General features: G+C 36.0%; 1 protein-coding gene across 4 annotated transcripts; it reads right to left on the bottom strand.

Annotated features, from left to right (window-relative positions):
• Positions 1–6,457: 6,457 nt before the first annotated feature.
• Positions 6,458–19,895, bottom strand: LOC122580994 (ABC transporter B family member 21-like). Of its 4 annotated transcripts, XM_043753138.1 has the most exons (9): positions 19,688–19,895; positions 19,431–19,606; positions 18,717–18,938; positions 18,160–18,398; positions 17,497–18,022; positions 17,033–17,306; positions 15,834–16,894; positions 15,110–15,667; positions 14,264–14,734 (listed from the first exon to the last, which is right to left on the bottom strand). In XM_043753138.1, the coding sequence occupies exons 1-9, from the start codon at positions 19,878–19,880 to the stop codon at positions 14,381–14,383; spliced, it is 3,603 nt and encodes a 1,200-aa protein (XP_043609073.1). In that variant the 5' UTR covers positions 19,881–19,895; the 3' UTR covers positions 14,264–14,380. The 4 variants fall into 4 exon arrangements, 1 of the variants encoding a protein (XP_043609073.1); XR_006320941.1 differs by lacking the exons at positions 14,264–14,734; positions 15,110–15,667; positions 15,834–16,894; ... (4 more) ...; positions 19,431–19,606; positions 19,688–19,895 and adding exons at positions 6,458–6,895; positions 7,026–7,073; positions 7,176–7,277; ... (3 more) ...; positions 10,481–10,572; positions 10,743–11,879; XR_006320940.1 differs by lacking the exons at positions 14,264–14,734; positions 15,110–15,667; positions 15,834–16,894; ... (4 more) ...; positions 19,431–19,606; positions 19,688–19,895 and adding exons at positions 6,458–6,895; positions 7,026–7,073; positions 7,176–7,277; ... (2 more) ...; positions 10,024–10,149; positions 10,481–11,879.
• Positions 19,896–20,377: the final 482 nt, after the last annotated feature.

The following is a 20,377-nucleotide window of genomic DNA, read 5'->3' as shown; positions in this document are numbered from 1 at the left end:
ATCTAATAAGCCCCCTCAAGCTAAGGTCATTGCGTGACTTTTAGTTTGGACCGCAACAGCAAGAACCGATAAGGGCTTCGTAAAAACATCAACAATCTCATCATGTGAAGATATGAACTTTACTGATAAGTTTCCTTGATCAACCTTCTCTCGTACAAAATGAAAATCAATTTTCGCATGCTTTGTGCGAACATGAAAGACGTGATTGGTTGACAAATAAGTAGGGCCTACATTGTCACACCACAATGTTGGAGTAGTTTGCATAGGAATGTGCAATTCTTGAAATAGATATTGAAGCCTTGTACTCAGCCTCTGTGAATGACCTAGATACAGTGCATTTGTTTTCAAGCAGACAAAGAGACAAGATTATATATAGCAAATCTCCCCGGGGGTCGACAGTCATCTGGGCAACCAACCCAATCAGCATCATAATAGATATTAATAGCATTGAAGGAGGCATCAACATAAGCATGTAACTGAGTTGTTGAGTTGCTAGAGAGTAGAGATGTGTAACCCGTAACCGGATGTCCCTTGTAAGTGACGAAGAATATGCTTAACGGCTGACCGATGATTCTGAGTTGGGGAATGCATGTATTGACACACTTTGTTCACATCAAATGCGATATCAAGCCTAGAAAGAGTAGCATTTTGGAGACCCCAATAATACTCTGGTATTTGACTGGATCCGAAAAAATAGTGCTATCACCATTAGACGAAACAACAGATGTTGAAAGGGGAGATGGCACTGGTTTGGCCGTCACCATGCATCCAAGGTACCCTTTCAAACACCGGTTAACCACCTCTCTTTGGCCATGTGTCCAGAGGTGGTACGAGGTTGAAAGGTTCAAGGCCACACCTTGTAAAGACATGAACTCTTTCCAGAAGGCAGTAAAGAATACCGGGTATCTGTCAGAAACAATGGAATTTGGGTACCCTTGCAACTTGTACACATTATCTAGGTACACCTGTGCTACATCCTTAGCCGTGAATGGATGGTTAAGCACCATAAAGTGGCCATACTTTGTGTTGAATGTTGCCCTGACCTGCAGCAAAGGCACCACGTATATTGCTTGGCACTTGCCCCCTCGTGACACAACTATTTCAGGCTTTCTGTTTATAGTTTCAAACATTTTGAATGCTGCCGCCTGACCTGCAGCAAAGGTACTCAAACATGGAGACGTATGCCCAAGAGACCTGTAGAATGCCACATTTTATGATTAAATTTAAAGCTCAAAAGTTAAAAAAAAAAAAAAAAAAGAAAAAGAACTTATATCTGAAATGCTGCATTCATCTTATTGACCATGCGACTTGAATACTTGGGTACTGGCATGACAAAGAAATATGCTCACATGGATGCAGTCATTACACAGGAAATGATGTTAGCCACATTCCCCCTGTGTCTAGTATCAGCTTTACTCCTTATCAAACAGCAAAAGCATAGCTACAATGTACGATGAATACCATCGATCCAAGACCAAGGCCAGCAGCCAGACCTTGGTTAACTCCACACTTATAAGCAGCTAAGGGAATTATTGTAATCTACAACAGCTTTTTTCTCCCCAGTGTAAGAAGCCACATATGGGCAGAAAAGAAAAACAGTAATAAATACAGTTAATTCCAAAGACTATTATGAATATAAATTGTTAACATTTTTATTGTTTGTATCCAACTTTTCAGTATTAATGACATGACAAGTTACCGCATGAAATCCGTTTATATTTTCAGACACTTGAGAAATTTCATGGAGATATAAGTAACAATGTCATCGAGCTAGCTCGAAGTAAAACTTTAGAGAGTCAACGTATACATCACAACATTAGTCTAATACTCTAATATGATCAGCAGGATTTATGTCAGTAGCTACATTGCATAGGCTGTAGATGTATAATGCATACAAGAGAGATCCGATAAGCTCAAAGAATTTTTATTATTACCAGCAAAAGCTGTGCATGCATAATGCATATAAGAGAGATCTGATATACTAAAACAGAAACCAACTTTTAAATGTAAGGTAATGAGATCCGACTAACTCGACAAAATGACCTAATGGCCATCTACGATTTGTAAGTATTTAACATATATACAAAGTTTCATGGATGGAAGTCTTAAGTTGGAAACCTGAGGCAGTTGATGGATAAATTTAGCAGCATTTGCAAGCTCTACTGCAACTCTAATCTCATCCATATATGCACTTTCTTTCCCATACATAATATTATCCTTAAGATTATACATAAATTTTTCCCTAATCCATTTTCGTTGATGTTCTTTAAGATTAACATTATCAATAAAGCTTGCAATTCTTAACATCTTACCATTTGAAGAAGGTACTTTACCTGTCAAACACTTGGGGGTTCCTCTTGTTTCAACAAGGCTTATTTATAGGGACTGTAAAGAGCTTGTTGAAAAGGTGTGCAATCGGATATCGGACTGGAAGAATAAGTTTTTATCATTTGCTGGGCGTTTACAACTTGTGCAATCTGTTTTGTCCTCTTTACAAGTGTATTGGTCTTCGGTTTTCATTCTACCCGCTAGGATTATTTCTGAAATCGAGCAGTTGATGAGAGGTTTTTTATGGTGTCAAGGTGATCTAAAACGTGGTAAGGCAAAGGTAGCATGGGACGTTGTATGTTTACCAAAAGAAGAGGGAGGGCTTGGCATTAGAAGACTTGATATGTTTAATAAAGCCATTATTACTTCTCATGTATGGGACTTATTAATTAGTAAAGAGTCCTTATGGGTCAAATGGGTTAACATATATAAATTAAGAGGCAAGACCTTATGGGAAATCCCTTGTAGTGGAAACATGTCATGGAGTTGGAGAAAGCTCTTACAGGTGGGGGAACTTGTAGGCCTTTTATTTGGTTCAAGATTGGAAATGGTAAGACTGCTAATGCTTGGTTTGACAATTGGGAGCATAATGGGCCATTAGCAAACATTGTGTCATTTAAATCTATTTGGAGGGCTGGTTTTACTCTTAGTTCTAAGGTGGCGGACCTTATACATGATGGAAATTGGACATGGCCCACTGAGTGGGTGTGACATCCGTCACCAAAATCATTATTTTATAATAGTCTCTAACTTGTATTAGAAATTATAATCGTATTAGAACCCTTGATAGATTATATACTATTGTATCCTAATTATATTCAAACTCTTAAACACTTATTTATATGAATATATATAAATTAATTACCCTAAATAAAAATATAACCTCCTTGCTTTGCTTGCTGCCGTCTAACAAAAACAAAACACCACAAAATTCAATTCTCTTGATCTTTCAATTGTCAAACACTCATCATAGGGAGTTCTTGGATTTTTGGTGAGTTCAAATAATTTTTCATTATTTTTTTTAAAGGTTTTTATCATATAAAATCTATGGTAAAATTCTTATAAATTATATGTATTTTATATTTGTTAAGGTATGTAAGGAGTGATTATCAATCTTGGGGTAAATTACTTATCTTTTCTTTTCATATATATTAGTCTTTTTATTTATTAATTTTTATTTATAAGTAACCTATTTGATGAATATATATTATGGCAAGTTTATAATAATGAATGAAAGGGTTTTTTTTTAGCGTTAAATCAAAAGCTTAAAGTATAAATCATATTAATGTTAAAAGTTTATGTATTTATTGTATTATAATAATTAATGTAATTAGAGAAATTCAATTATGAAGGCATGGAAATCATAATAACAGATGTAAATAGGTGTTGGAAAGATTTGGAAGTTTTTATATAAGTATTTAATTGTAGAAGTCTTTAAAACTTTAAGTTGGGTTATTTTAGAATCTAGACAGATTCAGTTTATTAACTTTAAGAGGTCGTATCTTGGTCATGGGAGATGGTTAAGTCACGTTTTTGGTGTCTAAAATTAAGTTCAGGAAGTCTAATTTCTGGTGGAAGTGGTTTCGTGTCAAAATATGAGGTTTAAGGTTGTCAAACGAATTTTATTACAAAACTGCGCAAAGCTGAGTTTTCCGAACAGATTTTGGTCGACTTCAAATAGTCATATCTTGGTCGATTTTATGAACTGGAAAATTATTTTTCTCCAGAAACGTTTTTGAGATGTTAAGATTGTACAGTAAAAAAATTGGATTTTTTTGAAGCTTCGAAGGCCCTTAACTTTTATAAAACTTTTCTGTGCGCAAACAGTGATTTTTCTGACTAGTCTGTAATCATTGAATTTTTAAAAATAGTTAACTTGCCAAATAAATTATGTAAAAATTCATGTAAGTATATAACACTCTAATATAACAGTAATTAAGATTTGGAATCTTGAATCGTTCGTTTCATCCTAATAAAAAATAGATAAAGTTACCAAAAATTTCAGTAAATATGAACTTGTAGAATTTAATCTTAAATCATTAAAACAAATACCATATATTAAGTTATGTGACTTGTAGCTTAATAATATATGACAAATCAGTTGTGAATATTTTGAAAGTAGCCATATGTGTATTACATCAAATACGGGTTACAATGGACGGTTATTGACCATGTCCATAATTGTAACTTGTTCATATTTATATGTTGTGTAGATTCTAGCGATCTTGTTGGATTTGCATAACTACTTGCTTGTTGAGGTGAGTTTCGTGGCCCCTTTTTATATTATTTCTTTGAGGGAAAATGATGCTCAAAACACTTTTCATTTCTTTACTAGCTGTGCCAAAACTTGTTTGTTTTCATGGACAAATACGTGTAATTATGAAATGTGTATGTTAGCTTGCTTGTATTGATTTCTTTGATGCAATAGATGTCTTTTGATATCTATTGAAGACTATTGGAAAACTATCGACCAACTTTATACTCCAGCTGGTAGTTGTTGGTATTTAAAGCATGATTGAGTTGTTGGTAGGAGTGATGGGGATTGTGTTATTGGATAACTATGATGGCATTGATCAGTATTTAGTACGCTACTACATATTTATATTTACACTATTGTCCAAACTTGATATATCATGCACAGCAAACTCATTTGTATTCCTTTGAACCTACGAACTCACCAACATTATGTTGACATTTTCGAGCATTCATTTTCAGGTAATAACAATGCTTAAGGAGATTGAGCATAAGGACTTTAGGAAGACTAATAAAGAGATCCTTCATGGACTCCTAGTTGCATTTAATCATTGAACTCTATTTGCTATTTGTTATATCTTTTGCTATTTGAGGCGTGTTGCCTAGACTTTTTCCGCTTGTGGGAATCACATTTATTTGGATTTCATTTAGTATAACTCTATTACAAATTCCATGTGCTATTGCTATATATTTTCGTCATATCCTACGATTCCGCCTAAAGTGGGGTGTGACAGTGGGAGTCAAGACTGCCCAATGTTTCTATGCCGGTCTTGAATGAAGATAGTCGAGACATGCTTGTGTGGAAGGATAGACATGGAGTGATTAGAGATTTTGCTGTAGAAATGGTTTGGAATGATATCCGTCCAAGACATGATGAAGTTCCGTGAACTAAACTGGTTTGGTTCAATCATAGTATCCCCAAACACTCGTTTCACTTGTGGCTTGTGATGAAACAGAATCTCAAGACACAAGATTTGCTTTGTTCTTGGGATATCCAGTATGTGCAAAATGTGAACGCATTAGTCTGTCCTTTATGCAAGTTAGTCTCTGACTCGCACAACCATTTGTTTTTTGACTCCCAATTTTCTTCTTATGTTTGGTCAAGGGTGAATACAAGAGCTGGGTTGCATTTTGCTGGGTTGGGCTGGAATTCTATTGTTGCACAGCTCCTTCCATTTGCTAGTAAGAGATCTATTCTGCACATTGTTCCTAAGCTTGTGTTAGTGGCTTCTTCTTATTATATATGGAGAGAACGCAATGCAAGACTTTTCAAAGAACAAATGAAGTCTAAGGACCAACTGATTGAGGAGATCATTCATACTGTTCGGCTAAAGCTTCTCTCTTTTCGTTACAAGAAGACTAGTCGAGTTATGGAAGTTATGGCTCGTTGGAATTTACCAAAGTTGCCGCTATGCAATACATAGTTTTTATATAGTATTCATGTTCTAGTAATTATCTTTGTAATGGTTTGTAGAGGCTAGATTGGTTATGTTCTGAGGTGGAACGTCACCTGCTTATCTTGGGTTTGCATGGTTTTTGTAAAGTCGACATGGTAATTTGTCATGTCGTTTGTTCTTATTTTATGATATAAAATTCATCAGGGTAAAACCCTTTACGCAAAAAAAAAAAAAAAAAAAACATTATCAATAATAACCTGCCCTTCTCGGGGGTCGAAAAATCTTTCTATTAAGCTGATAACTGTTGACTTCCTGCTTCCACTTTGTCCAACCAAAGCTGCAGTCATACCACTGGGGACTAGAGAGAACCCACTGTCTGTTATCAACTAGCCACTTGATCAATTGATTAAATAAGTTACTAGATCATTATTTAACAGGCGAGTCAATACAAATACTTTCACAAAGTTGAGACGCTGTGATGAATCAATAGGGTAAACCGTTTTGCCACATCCAACGATGCAGAAAATGCTCCAGTTTTCCATTCTCATATTCAGATTCTAAATCAGGTAATATACAAATGATATGATAGATTTATTCTTCACAAAGTGGATGCATATAAAGAAAAAGATCACAAAGACATGTGCATCACAAAATCTCATATTTGATCTACTAATGGTTATACAAGGCAAATGCAGTTACAGAAGATGTGAAGCAATGGGCTTAATTCATAGCTGTATATAAGTGCACATTTTCAGTTGGGGCTGCAGGAACATGGATTGGATTGCATGACAAACGCTCTGCCATATTGATATGAGCGGCGTTAAACGAGTCAATACTTCCATCAACCCTGACGTAGTTTACAAGCTGATTTGAGTCCGGAAACTAAGAGTGTGGCACTCAAGGTTTTTCAGGTTCACCTACATGCATCATACAAGTTAAGCTTTTGAATGGAATCGGATGACAAGCAATCATGTAATCATATTCTACTATAGCCCGTTATCTTCGATTTTCCGCATTTTAGTAGGCTTATAGAGTAAGAGGGCTTACCATAACAGCAACATTAGTCTCACACTCTCACTACCTGACCCTCTGACCCTGCATGGAAGTTTTGCCAATACTTTACGATTGATACAAAATTATATAGTTCCGAAGGATACAAAAATTATTTCAATAGCTCATGAAGTTCTCAACAAGAACCTTTAAGTATTCGAGTCGCATATTTATCCTGATTACCAACAAAGTAAACATGTGGACAGCTCTCAAGAAAAAAAGGGTCCCTATGAGTGAAGGGATAATAACCTGTAAACCAAGGATTGTTGGATGTTAATGTCCAACAAACCATTGTATGGAGATCATATAAAATCCAATCAAAGTTGTTATTTGGAAACCAACTGTTCGAACAATATATAATAAAGTTGGATGCTTACACCCATTTCTATACCAAAGAGTCCCTTTTGTTATGTTTTATCTTTAACGGACAAATTGATTAAACAACAAGATTTAACTAATCAAAAAAAAGGGTAATATAGGTTAAGTGAGTCAAACCGATAAACAGTTGAGAAATTATTCGGAAGCAATAAAACCGCCTAACTCATACGAAGCATTTATTAAAGAAATCCTACTTAATACACTGATTGTCTAAAGCAATTATTTTGATAAAAATTAAGAAAAGGGTGTTGTGGGCCAACCCAACCCATTATGAAAAAAACGAGTAAACCAGGATGGATCCCTGTTCAGTCTCCTTCGGCTATAATGTATGCAGCCTAACCAGTTTCCCGTAGCTATATCCAGACTCTTCCCTGACCATCCCAAGATGTTTACCTAGTGAGGTTTGAACATGGTTGCTTCTGACACAATCAGGCCACCTTGGAGATGGTTCTGGCCCAATCCCTTTTGACCTCTGCTAAAAATGTGCCTATCTGAGCGGAATATGTTTTGACTTGCTACCTATCTCTCCTAACAGACCACTTTACAAACTCTAGAAATGAATCTGGCTCTTCGGATTAAATCTAATTAAAAGGCTCATGTGTTTTTATACAAGACCGATAAATGACAAACTAGAACCATAAGATATTTTAATTTTAATAAGCTACTATATATGTTACCAAGTCTATTTGGTGCAGTTGGAGCAAGGTGCCTCCACCTCAATGTCCTTTCCATGAAGCTTAATTTATCTTCTGCTTCTGAATACTTCTCGAGATCATCAATGTTTTGACCAGATGTTCCAAGAAATCTGAAGATCAACAAAATAACAGCTTGGACCACAAGTACTTAACAGTAATAACTAAAAGTAGATGTAGCAAGTGGCAACATGATTGGATTAGGTAAATGAGTTTGGGCCCAAACAAGTAAACTTGTATGGGGAAGGTTGGTTGCAGAATACAGTTATAATCTTCCGTCTCAATTCAGCCCATTTACATTATAGATAATATTTTTAATTTTACCCGTTTGACCTATTATAGAACATACACAACCCGAATCAACCCATTCTTAAATGATAGATTAGTGCACATTATATTTCACATTGAATAAGAGTGTATTAGTATAACACCTACATGTCTTACCTCACATTCTCCACATCAAAGAGATGAGGGTTAGTGCAGGACCTAAATGCGTTAGACGATAATGATCCAAGAAAGAGACATCTGTTCAAAGGCTGTAAGAAAAGGAAATCAAAAGGAAAGAAAACAGAACTAAGACATCTGTTGTGGCAGAGTAAAGTTTGTTGGATCTGGCATAATACCTAAAGATATACTTATTTTTATGGTGGTATTTTGTTCAAGTACCCGAGTCAAGAAGATATCTAGCTCCTTAATAGGCTTCGATAGCTTAGATTGGTACTTAGAAGACAAATTCTGTTCAAGTACCTGGTATTTTGTTCAAGTATCTTAATAGGTATTTTGATCAAGTACCTTATCTAGCTCCTTAATAGGCTTAGATAGCTTAGCTTAGATAGGTATATTGTTCAAGTACCTGGTATTTTGTTCAAGTATCTGAGTCAAGAAGATATCTCGCTACATGAAAGTTTTGCCAAAATTTTACCATTGATACAAAATTACATACTTCCGACGGATGCAAAAATTATTTCAATAGCTCATAAAGTTTTTGACAAGAACCTTTTAGTATTCGAGCCGCATTTTATCCTGATTACCAACAAAGTAAACATATGGACAGCTCTCAAGAAAAAGAGGATCCCTATCAGTGAAGGGATATACTGTAAACCAAGTATTGTTGAATGTTAATGTCCAACTAACCATTGTATGGAGATCATATAAAATCCAATCAAATTTTTTATTTTGAAACCAACCAATCGAACAAAATATAATAAACTTGGATACTTTCACTCATTTCTATACCAATGGGTCACCATTGTTATGTTTTGTCTTTAATGGACAGATTGATTAAACAAAATTGCAAAAAGATTTAACTAAACAAAAAAAGGGGTAATATGGGTTAAGTAGGTCAAAGCGATAAAAAGTTGAGAAATGTATCCGGCAGCAATAAACCGCCTAACTCACTTTTTTACGAAGCATTTATTAAATCAATCCTACTTAATACACTGATTGCCTAAAGCAATTACTTTGATAAAAATTAAGACAAGGGTGTTGTGGGCCAAGGCCAACCCTACCCATTATTAAAAAAACAAGTAAATCGGGATGGATCCCTGTTCAGTCTACCCGGGGAGAGTTAACCCTTTGGCTCTGATGTATGCGGCCTAACCAGTTTCCTGTACTAGTTCCAGACTCTTCCATGACCATCCCAAGATGTTTACCTAGTGAGGTAGTAACATGGTCTCTTTTGAAACATTCAGGCCACCAAGGAGATGGTTCCGGCTCAACCCTTTTGACCCTTGCTAAAAATGTGACCATTTAACCGGAACATGTTTTGACTTGCTACCCCTCTCTCCTAGCACACCACTTTACCAACTCTAGAAATGAATCTGACTCTTCGGTTTAAATCTAATTAAAAGGCTCATGTGTTTTTATACAAGACAGATACAGTTAATTGACAAACTAGAACCATAATAAGCCACTATATATGTTACCATGTCTAATTGGTGCAGTTGGAGCTAGGTGCCTCCACCTCAATGTCCTTTCCATGAAGCTTATAATCTTCTGCTTCTAAATACTTTTCGAGATCATCAGTGTTTTGACCAGATGTTCCAAGAAATCTGAAGATCAACAAAATAACAACTTGGACCACAAGTACTTAACAGTAATAATCAAAAGTAGATGTAGCAAGTGGCAACATGATTGGATTAGGTAAATGAGTTTGGGCCCAAACAAGTAAACTTGTATGGGGAAGGTTGGTTGCAGAATACAGTTATAATCTTCCGTCTCAATTCAGCCCATTTCCATTATAGATAATATTTTTGATTTTACCCGTTTGACCTATTATAGAACATACACAATCCGAATCAACCCATTCTCAAATGAAGGATTAGTGCACAGTAAATTTCACATTTAATAAGAGTGTGTTAGTATAACACCTACATGTCTTACCTCACATTGTCCACATCAAAGAGATGAGGGTTAGTGCAGGACCTAAATGTGTTAGACGCTGATGATCCAGGAAAGAGACATATGTTCAAAGGCTGTAAATAAAGGAAAATCAAAAGGAAAGAAAACAGAACTAAGACATGAGGAGAAGTACTTATTTTTAACTGGAAATATTAAAACCTGTTGTGGCAGAGCAAAGTTTGTCGGATCTGGCATGATACCTAAGGGGTATACTTATTTTTATGGTGGTATTTTGTTCAAGTACCTGAGTCAAGAAGATATCTAGCTCCTTGCCTCCTTAATAGGCTTAGAATCTTAGATAGGTTAGATTGATCCTTGGAAGAAAAATACTGTAATCAATGAATTGGTATGCATGATGTAAAACAAAGAATATCGTTTTTGGTGTTGTAATTATGAGATTATTTCATATTAGTACATAATGGGATACAAATTACCTGGCCATTAAGAAGCCCAGTATGTATTTCAAAGGGCAGCGACTTTCTTAAAGACCAATGAAATGACACCAAGAAGCGCATTACACAAAAGAACTCCTATAGATAACTTAAAACACGGATCAAACAATACCCGAATGATATCGAATGTAAACAATGACTACACAAGCTACAGTTACACCACTTGATTCTTCCACGGGATTGAACTGACTTGCAATTGTATAACAGATAGTGCATACAACTACAAAATCAGCCACCAAAGCTCACCTTCTAACTTGGCCAAACATTAGAATAGCAATGGTGTTCAATTTTCAAATGGAAAGAATAAACAAGTTTATTTGGAGAATAAAAACTGACGGCCACTACTTACACAAAACAGGACATATAACTTCTTAATTAGACCAAACTAACACACCAACAAAAGCTAACAGTAAAGATAATAACTTCTGGGCTTCAAGGCATCCTATGTAAGAGGTACTGGATCTGCGCCTTCACCTTCGTTGGAATGATTTCTCCCGTGTACCGAGACAAAATTCGACCAGCTACAAGTGACGTAATCTCTTTTGATGCGTCCGCACGCTTCAAAACCCTGTATACATGCCCATTTATGTGGTTTACCATTGTGGAATCATGAGCCTCGGACTTGAGAAGATCCTCAAATTTCTCATTTGATCCTTGACACATGGCTTGATGGTGTACCCCATTGTCACCCAGGATAAATCTTTCACCCTGAAAAGGCTAATAAGTCACCCAGGGTATTATGCAGCCCGGGTTAAAAAAGATAAACATTGAAAAGATAGGATCATATCACTTCCTTAGAAAATGGGAAGTTCCCTACACAAATTTTTCTTAACTATATTTAAATGGGAAAATCGTTTATAATTGAATAGATAATTTATCTTAACTTTAGTATGAATTAACTTTATCATAAGCTAGAAAAATATAATAAGTGAAGTAATGATATCCCTAAACTAAACTATGATGGTAATTAATTATTAATGATAGTAATGAAACAAAAGTAAAATAAAATAAAGGCTAATATGCATCTAATCGGTTATGAATATATGGAATCTATATAGATATTTATATCACCTATCAAGTGTATTTATGAGTTATAAGAGTAGTGTTAATACCTGTTATTACGTGTCATTACACTTATGAAAGTAGTCTACTCCACATTCCAGATTCATGGAAACTGAAACTCCGGGAGAAACAAAAGGCATGATGAAATGACAGATCGTAAACGTCACCACTACAGATCCGTCTTCGAAACCGCCGGAGATCAGATCTGACACCTTTTTTTATACCTGAGATCGGTATGTGTGTTAGTGAGTGTTTTTGGTGTGTTGCTCGTACAAAGGGTCAAGGGTAACTACAACATCTGCTGGCTCAAGATGGGATTTAATATAATAGCGTCATCCATTATTATTAATATTTTATTATACACTTATTATAGAAACTTTTATACACACTTATTTCACATTCACACGTGGAATGAAAAGGGCTTGTTGTATAGCATCATATAATACATGATATTCACATAAAAATGAAATGCTAGAGATCATTCTTCAACCTTGACAAAAAAGGTATAGTGATTGCATATTCTAGAGTGCTAACTTACTTTGAAATAAGTAGGTACCATCAAAACAACTCAAACAATCTAATAAAAAACAACAGCTTAAACGACAAAGAGACTTCTTATGCAAAAGCAAACCGACAAATAAACTAACCAAGACACCAACAGCTTCTCGAAAACATCTCAAACAAGCTAATAAACATATATTTGATTTCCATCCAAACACTCCAAAGTAATTATTAATGGATACTTAGATATACTAAACCTGAAAATGAAAAAGACATCCAAATAACCTCATTTTTAACACTACTTATCAACTTAAGTCTACCTTCCTCATTTTTTATGGAGTTTTTTTTTTTTTCTTCCACCTTCTTGTTCATACAAACACGACCATCCTTTTAACACACACTAATGTCACATAATTCTTTCCACTTTTAAAATCTATAGATGCACACAATATAAATACATAATTCCTTGTTAAATTTCACATACATACACATAGATCTGCAACCCAAATCTTTTATATAGAAAATCATTAAATCTTTTTTACAAAAGATCTAAAAACCAACACAAAATAAATATAATCGGATCTATGAATTAATTATACATTCCGCAGATCTAAAATACTAATTGTGAAAATATAGTCCTACTATTTTTCCGATTATACCACAACAGATTTTGTTCAAAATGAAATGGTGAAATTACCTATTCTTTTTTTTTACAGAACCTTGATTTTGTATGGCCTTAAATATATGAAATTACAACAACGAAAATAACTTAATATTTGTTTTCAACTGAGAGAGTGGCGGTGGCTGATTCACAGGGGAGTAATGCGGTTGTTGTTGGCCGAAGAGGATAGAAAGTGTTGGGTGTTTTTTTGAAAGGCAGGTTGGCTTGTGGGTTTTTTTAGTTATTACAAGTGTTGTTGTTAACATAGGGATTTGGTGATTTTCCGGATATTTGTGGGCGGCCCGGTGAAGCCCAAGTGCACGCAGCACACTTAGCAGGGCACAACAAAATCCAGCCGTAAACTACTCGTAATATTTGTTGCATTGTTAAAAGGTATCCATCAAATACAATATCTTTATTATCTCATACAACAAATTACCTCTCTCATTTTAAAATTCTAACTTTAAAAAATTCAAAATAATAATAACTTATAACATTTTCTTAAATATATCTAATAAAATTATTTACAGTATACATATTTCCGTTTACAAAATATTGATACTAGCTCATTTTACATCAATTACCTTTACCTTAATATCCAAGCCGCCACTGCTGCCAGCCGTCATTCGTCGCCGTTACTTATGTCGTATTGCTCGGGTACCTCTTTTGTTTAATAATAATGGATGACATGTGATTAGTTCAATTTTATGTACATATATACGTTATCTATTTGTGAATTCTACTTAATTTAGTTTATTTTCTATGTTTTAGAGTTTATCATCATCTAATTCTATTAATTGTTAAATAAGACTTTGATAAGTTAACAATAAGTTTAAAAACTTTGCTATAGTTTATTTTTTTCAACGAATTGCTTTAGTTGTTAAATAAAACATTTCATCCTTGTGCTTCAAAAACGACATAAATCGTTCCTATACAAGACGAAACGTGAAGCTTTTCTTCCTATAAAGGACGATCCATGACATTTTTAAAGCACAGGGACGAAACATGACTATTTGAGTAAACCACGGGGACGATTTATGTCATTTACTCTTGTTCATTTGTTTGGAAAATGATATGGAGTCAAAAGAGTTTGATCTTATAAACAAAGACTTTTGATCCTTTACTTTGTGGACTGGATTCAATTCAAGAAACTACATTTTTTGCTAGTCGGGTTGCTCATGATCTAATTGTAGTTCATGGACATAGCTAATAGGAAGACGTTACGTGTAGTGCAACTAAAGATGCATAGAACCCGTCCTTAATATCTATTAGACTTTCATGATGTCCCTTCTCAACGATTTGCCCATTCTTGACCACTGCAATAACATCCGCTCCCTTAATGGTTGACAACCGATGAGCCACCACCACTGTAGTCCGGTTAACTGTCAGCCTATCCAATGCGTCTTGGACCACTCTTTCTGCCTCAGCGTCAAGTGCACTTGTAGCCTCATCTAATAGTAAAATCTTAGGACTTTTGATAATGGCTCTAGCGATGGCTACTCTTTGCTTTTGTCCACCTGATATTTGCACCCCTCTTTCTCCAACCACTGTATTGTAGCCCTGCAGTTCACACATATATTAGACATGGAAAGTTGTGTGGGTTGGGTAACATGCCAAGTTTATATGCGGGTCAAAATGCTCTGCACTGAGTTTACCAGAAATTTTCTCATTCTATTTTATCTGAATAATAATCTAAAATTTTAAATATCTGAATAATATGATTTAGAAGGTTGTATGTTATAAATAGACTTTGGATGATTTTCAGCCCGTTGACACGTTCCCTTATAGCTAATAAACATTTTGATATGACACTTGTGAGATCAAGTAGACCTTAACGTCGCCCATTCATAACCTAGTTGAACTTGCCGTCTCTAACAGTCTATATAAGTGATGTGAAACTGAAACTGATAAACTTATAAAGGCTTTGTCTATGACCTGGTGTAAGCCACTAATGAAGTTGTGGATATTGGCCAACTTGGAAGCAGCCAGTATCTCAACTTCTGATGCATCTCCATCCTTTCCGTAAGCAATATTGGCTCGGATGGTGTCATTGAATAACACTGGTTCTTGGCTCACCAGACCCATCTGCAGCCTCAGCCACTTCAGCTGCAATTTCTGTATATCAATTCCGTCCAGCATGATACAACCTGAATCTGGATTGTAAAATCGTTGTAGGAGTGATATAACCGTCGACTTCCCACTTCCACTTTCTCCAACCAATGCCACTGTCTTGCCACTATGGATGGTTAAGCATAGATCACGGAGTATCTCAACATCAGGTCTAGTTGGATATTTGAAAGTAATGTGATGAAGTTCAATTTCCCCCTTCACAGTGTCTAATGTCATCCCAGATTCATCACTTGGGTCTATCTCAGACTTGCTATCAAGAATGGAAAAAACTGAAACAGCAGAACTAGCCGCTTTGCTTGTATCTGGGGCAAAAGAACTTGATCTAGAGACTGCTATAGCTGTCATGGTCAAAGCATAGAATACCTGCCACAGCGTTTTTTAGTATAGTTAGGGAGTTGTTTCATGATGATTTAGTCTTCTTCAATGAATCAAAGACCTGAATTATTTGGGTTTGATAAGTGTTCTAATTGAACATTCTGGTCTAAAAGACGGATAATGAGAAGCTTAATATGTCTAAGTTATTACTTACCCTGAATACATCCGAGAATCTAGTCTTCTCAGCCTTGACAAGCCAGGCTCCAGCATAAAAACTGGCTGCATACACACAATAAAAGGAGAAAAGCGAAAGTCCAAACCCAGTACCACAGATCAAACCTTGCTGGATGCCCTTTTTGTTGGGAACGTCACATTTGTTTTCGTAAAGTTGCATCACTTTATCTTGAGCACAAAAAGAAGTCACCGTTCTTATGCTTCCAACTGCATCACTCGCAACCTGACTTGCTTCCTCATACATCAACTTAGCATCAGAACTAAATCCTCTAGTGAATTTAATCTGAACGAATTCGTTAGCTAATAATAAAGGAATGAGGGCAAGTACAATAAAAGCCAACTGCCAACATGCTGCAAAAGCGATAGCTAAGCCAGTGACAACCGATGATGCATCCTGAACAAGCTGAGCAAGCGCATCACCAACCAAACCACGAACATTGGCTGCATCAGTTGACAGCCGTGCACCTATGACTCCACTCGAGTTCTCCTGCTTATCGAACCAACCTACCTCCATATTAACCACCTTTTCAAAGCATAACGATCTCATCCTCTTTATTAGTTTACAACCAGCAACAGAGAAAAAATAGGATCTTCCAAATAAACACAAAAATATTACCACTGCCACAATTACGAACATCAAAGCCCAGAATTTGGAGTCTGTTTTCATTTTATCCGGCGGTTCATAAAACGTCTTAATCATGCTGGAAACCAGTATGCCAACAACTGGTTGGACTGCTCCATTAATAGTAGCAGCTGTTGCACCCATTATGAGCACAGGTATCTCTGGCTTGTTGAGATAGACTAGACAAAGAAGGGGGACTTTTGGAGGTTTTTCCAGTGAGATCGGTACCGAGTGGAAACTACTGTTTTCTATGCTTGTTAATGGCTGGTGAGATGTCTCTTGACTCTGCAGTTTGGCATAAGTTTCTGATACATCTTGCTCATCTGACCCATGTTGCCTTGAATCACTATTAATCTCTTGTGGTTTTGTAAGTTGAGCATATGGTCCTTCGAGATCTTGGAGTAGTTGCGAATGTGATCCTAATCATTCATTAATTACTGATTGTTAAATTTATAAATTATAAAACTTAATCAAAAATACTTTTACAATTTTAGGAATAGTATGCCCATATAGATATTAAATGTTAGAATGGCTTTATTAGTTTGAATGTTTAGTACCTTTGGCCACAATTTTGCCCTGACGAATGACTACAATCATATCAACATTTCGGACTGTGCTTAGTCGATGTGAAACAATGATGGCTGTTCGATTCACCATTATCCTATCTAAAGCCTCTTGTACAACTCTCTCAGATTCTGCATCAAGTGCACTTGTTGCTTCGTCCAAAAGAAGGATTCGGGGATCTTTAAGAATGGCTCTGGCTATAGCAATTCTTTGCTTCTGACCACCAGAGAGTAGTGTTCCATGCTCACCAACCATGGTGTCGAGTCCCTGGCCCACCAAAAGTTGGTGAAAAGATAAATTTATAAAAACAAAGATCGCGTAAAAAGGTAACCAACTGTCAAATTTAAGGTAATGTGACCCGACTAACTGGTCAAAATGACCTCATGGCCACCTACGTTTATGTAAGTATGTAACATATACACAAAGTTTCATGAAATGGAAGTCTTAAGTTGGAAACCTGAGGCAGTTGATGGATAAATCTAGCAGCATTTGCAAGTTCTAATGCAACTCTAATCTCATCCATAGATGCACTTTCTTTCCCATACATAATATTATCCTTAATGCTGGTTGCAAAAAGGACTGGTTCTTGACTAACAAGACCAATTTTTTCCCTAATCCATTTTAGTTGAAACTCTTTAAGATTAAGATTATCAATAATAACTTGCCCTTCTTGAGGGTCGTAAAATCTTTCTATTAGGCTGATCACTGTTGACTTTCCGCTTCCACTTTGCCCAACCAAAGCTGCAGTCGTGCCACTGGGGACTAATAGAGAAAACCCGCTAAGTATTTCCTCAGTTGGTCTTGCCGGATAACTAAAATACACCTCTTTAAATTCTATATCACCACGTATATCACTTAACACTTGCCCCCTTGTGTCATACACGTCTATTGCTGGCTTTCTGTTTATAGTTTCAAACATCTTGAATGCTGCCGCCTGACCTGCAGCAAAGGTACTCAAACATGGAGACGTATACCCAAGAGACCTGGAGCATGCCACATTTTATGATTCAATTTTAAGCTCAAAATTTATCAAATTAGAACTTATATCTGAACATATTGAACTTTAGTAACTACAGGATTTGATTATTTGGGTACTAGTATGACAAAGAAATATGCTCACATGGATGCAGTCATTACACAGAATATGATGTTAGCCACATTCCCTCCTGTGTACCCTCTTTCCAGTATCAGTTTTACACCGTACCAAACAGCAAAAGCATAGCTACACTCTACGATGAATACCATCGATCCAAGACCAAGGCCAGCAGCTAGACCTTGGTTAACACCACACTTGTAAGCAGCTATAAGGGAATTATTGTAATCTGCAATGGCTTTTTTCTCCCCTGTATAAGAAGCCACCTATGGGCAAGCAAAAAAGAAACATAAGTACAGTTTATTCCAAAGACTATGTATATAAATTATAACAATTCTATTGTTTGTATCCAACTTTTCAGTATTGATGACATGACAAGTTGCCACATGAAATCCGTTTATATTTCAGATACTTAAGAAAAATATGGTGATATGAGTAACAATGTCATCAGGCTAACTCATGATCAGCAGGATGTCATGTTAGTGACTACATGGCAGGATCTGATTCAGTACCTGCATAAGCTGCAGATGTATTTTAATGCATATAAGAGAGATCCTATATACTCAAAGTATGTTTATTATTACCATCCTGATTGAGCCAACCGTCTGTTGGACTATACTGGCTGCTTCAGCATATGCATTTTGGCTCCGAGCGGCCATCTTGGATATGGTTCCTGACATAACTCCACTAGAAATCACCAATAGAGGAAGTGAAGTCAACAATACAAGCGTAAGAAGCCATCCCTTGATGAATGCTACCATAAAACCTCCCACAAATAGTGACACTAGCTGTATGAATTTTCCAACCTGCAAAAGTATATACAATTGTTAGGAAAAATGATGAAAAATATAGAAGTATATAACCTACAAAAACAAAGTTATATTCAAGTGATCGACCAACATTGACACAGTAAAGATCTTGTATCCTTCACATGTTTTTCAACTTTCAAGAGTAGAACTAAAAACTCGAGCTCTGGATATATCTAACCAAAAATCCTATCTACGTATACTTATAATATATCAGAACCCTTGGGGTCTAACCGCTAGGCAGCGTTACAGGGTCGTTAGCTTGAGAGGAAAAATTCCTCTACGGGACTGACAGGTTCCCGGGCATTTACCTTTTTTTTTTACAATTACTATAATCACTCATCCCTATGCATTTTCTACTTCGTTGTGCTTGAGCCTTGGCTCATGTGGTATGTGTGATAACCTATCAACCTATAGATATATAGTGGGTCTAGTCTATGATGGACATAAGTATCACTATTTACTACATTTCAAAGTCAAAAGTGTTCAAACCTTCTCTCCCATGGCATTTTGTATGAGGACGGTATCACCAGACATCCTGCCAACAACTTCTCCTGTATTTGCTTCCGTGTCGAAGTAGGAGACATCTTGTCCCAATATGGTCTTCAAATAAAGATTCCTTATTCTTGCTGATTGTCGTTCTCCGGTAATCATCCACATTGCAACCTCTACAAAAAAAAAAACAAGATAACATTTATAGAAACTTGGAATCTTATAGTTAAGAGGATTCGATGGGTAATTGTACTTACGGAGGAATGATGCAATTCCCGCTCCAATAGCCAAGTAAACGAATTTAACGGATACCTTGGAAACAAGATGGACTATATTTTTGCTATTTTGATTCTCACCAAAAGAATCAATAAGCTCGCCCATAAGAACATTCATAAGTGGCATGCAGATTCCATTACCAATGGCACCAAGCGTACCAGCGATCATCAACATGTAATCGACAGAATCCGCAAATGCAAATAGCTTATAAAACGGGACACTTTTGGTGCTCACTTTTCTTTTTTCCTTGCGCAACCGCGACTCTTGTTCACTATCACCGTCACCATTACCAACCTCGGTCTTTTCTTTACCTCTGCTATTCGACATCATACCAAGAATCACGTGGCACGCAACTTGATCAAATCTAGCTAGCAAAGTAGTGGAAGGATGAGAAATGAATACCAATGTTTTGGCTGATAATCCGTGTTGTTCTGTTTTCTTGTTTTTATTAAGTGACTTAAAAAGTAAAATATGTTATATATCGTAGTCTATATATCATGACAATGACTGAATGACTAAATTGTATGTTAAAATAAAAACAATAGAGCTGTCAGATTATATGGATTTTGTTTTTTCACATTAAAATTCATCTAACAGAATCAACATCTATCATATGTTGATTATATAATCATATCCCATATAATCATATCCAGCGGGATGATATAGTTATT

This window comes from Erigeron canadensis, chromosome 9 (genome assembly GCF_010389155.1).
Source record: "Erigeron canadensis isolate Cc75 chromosome 9, C_canadensis_v1, whole genome shotgun sequence".
Lineage (NCBI taxonomy): Eukaryota > Viridiplantae > Streptophyta > Magnoliopsida > Asterales > Asteraceae > Erigeron > Erigeron canadensis.
This window is presented reverse-complemented; position numbering and strand designations above follow the sequence as displayed.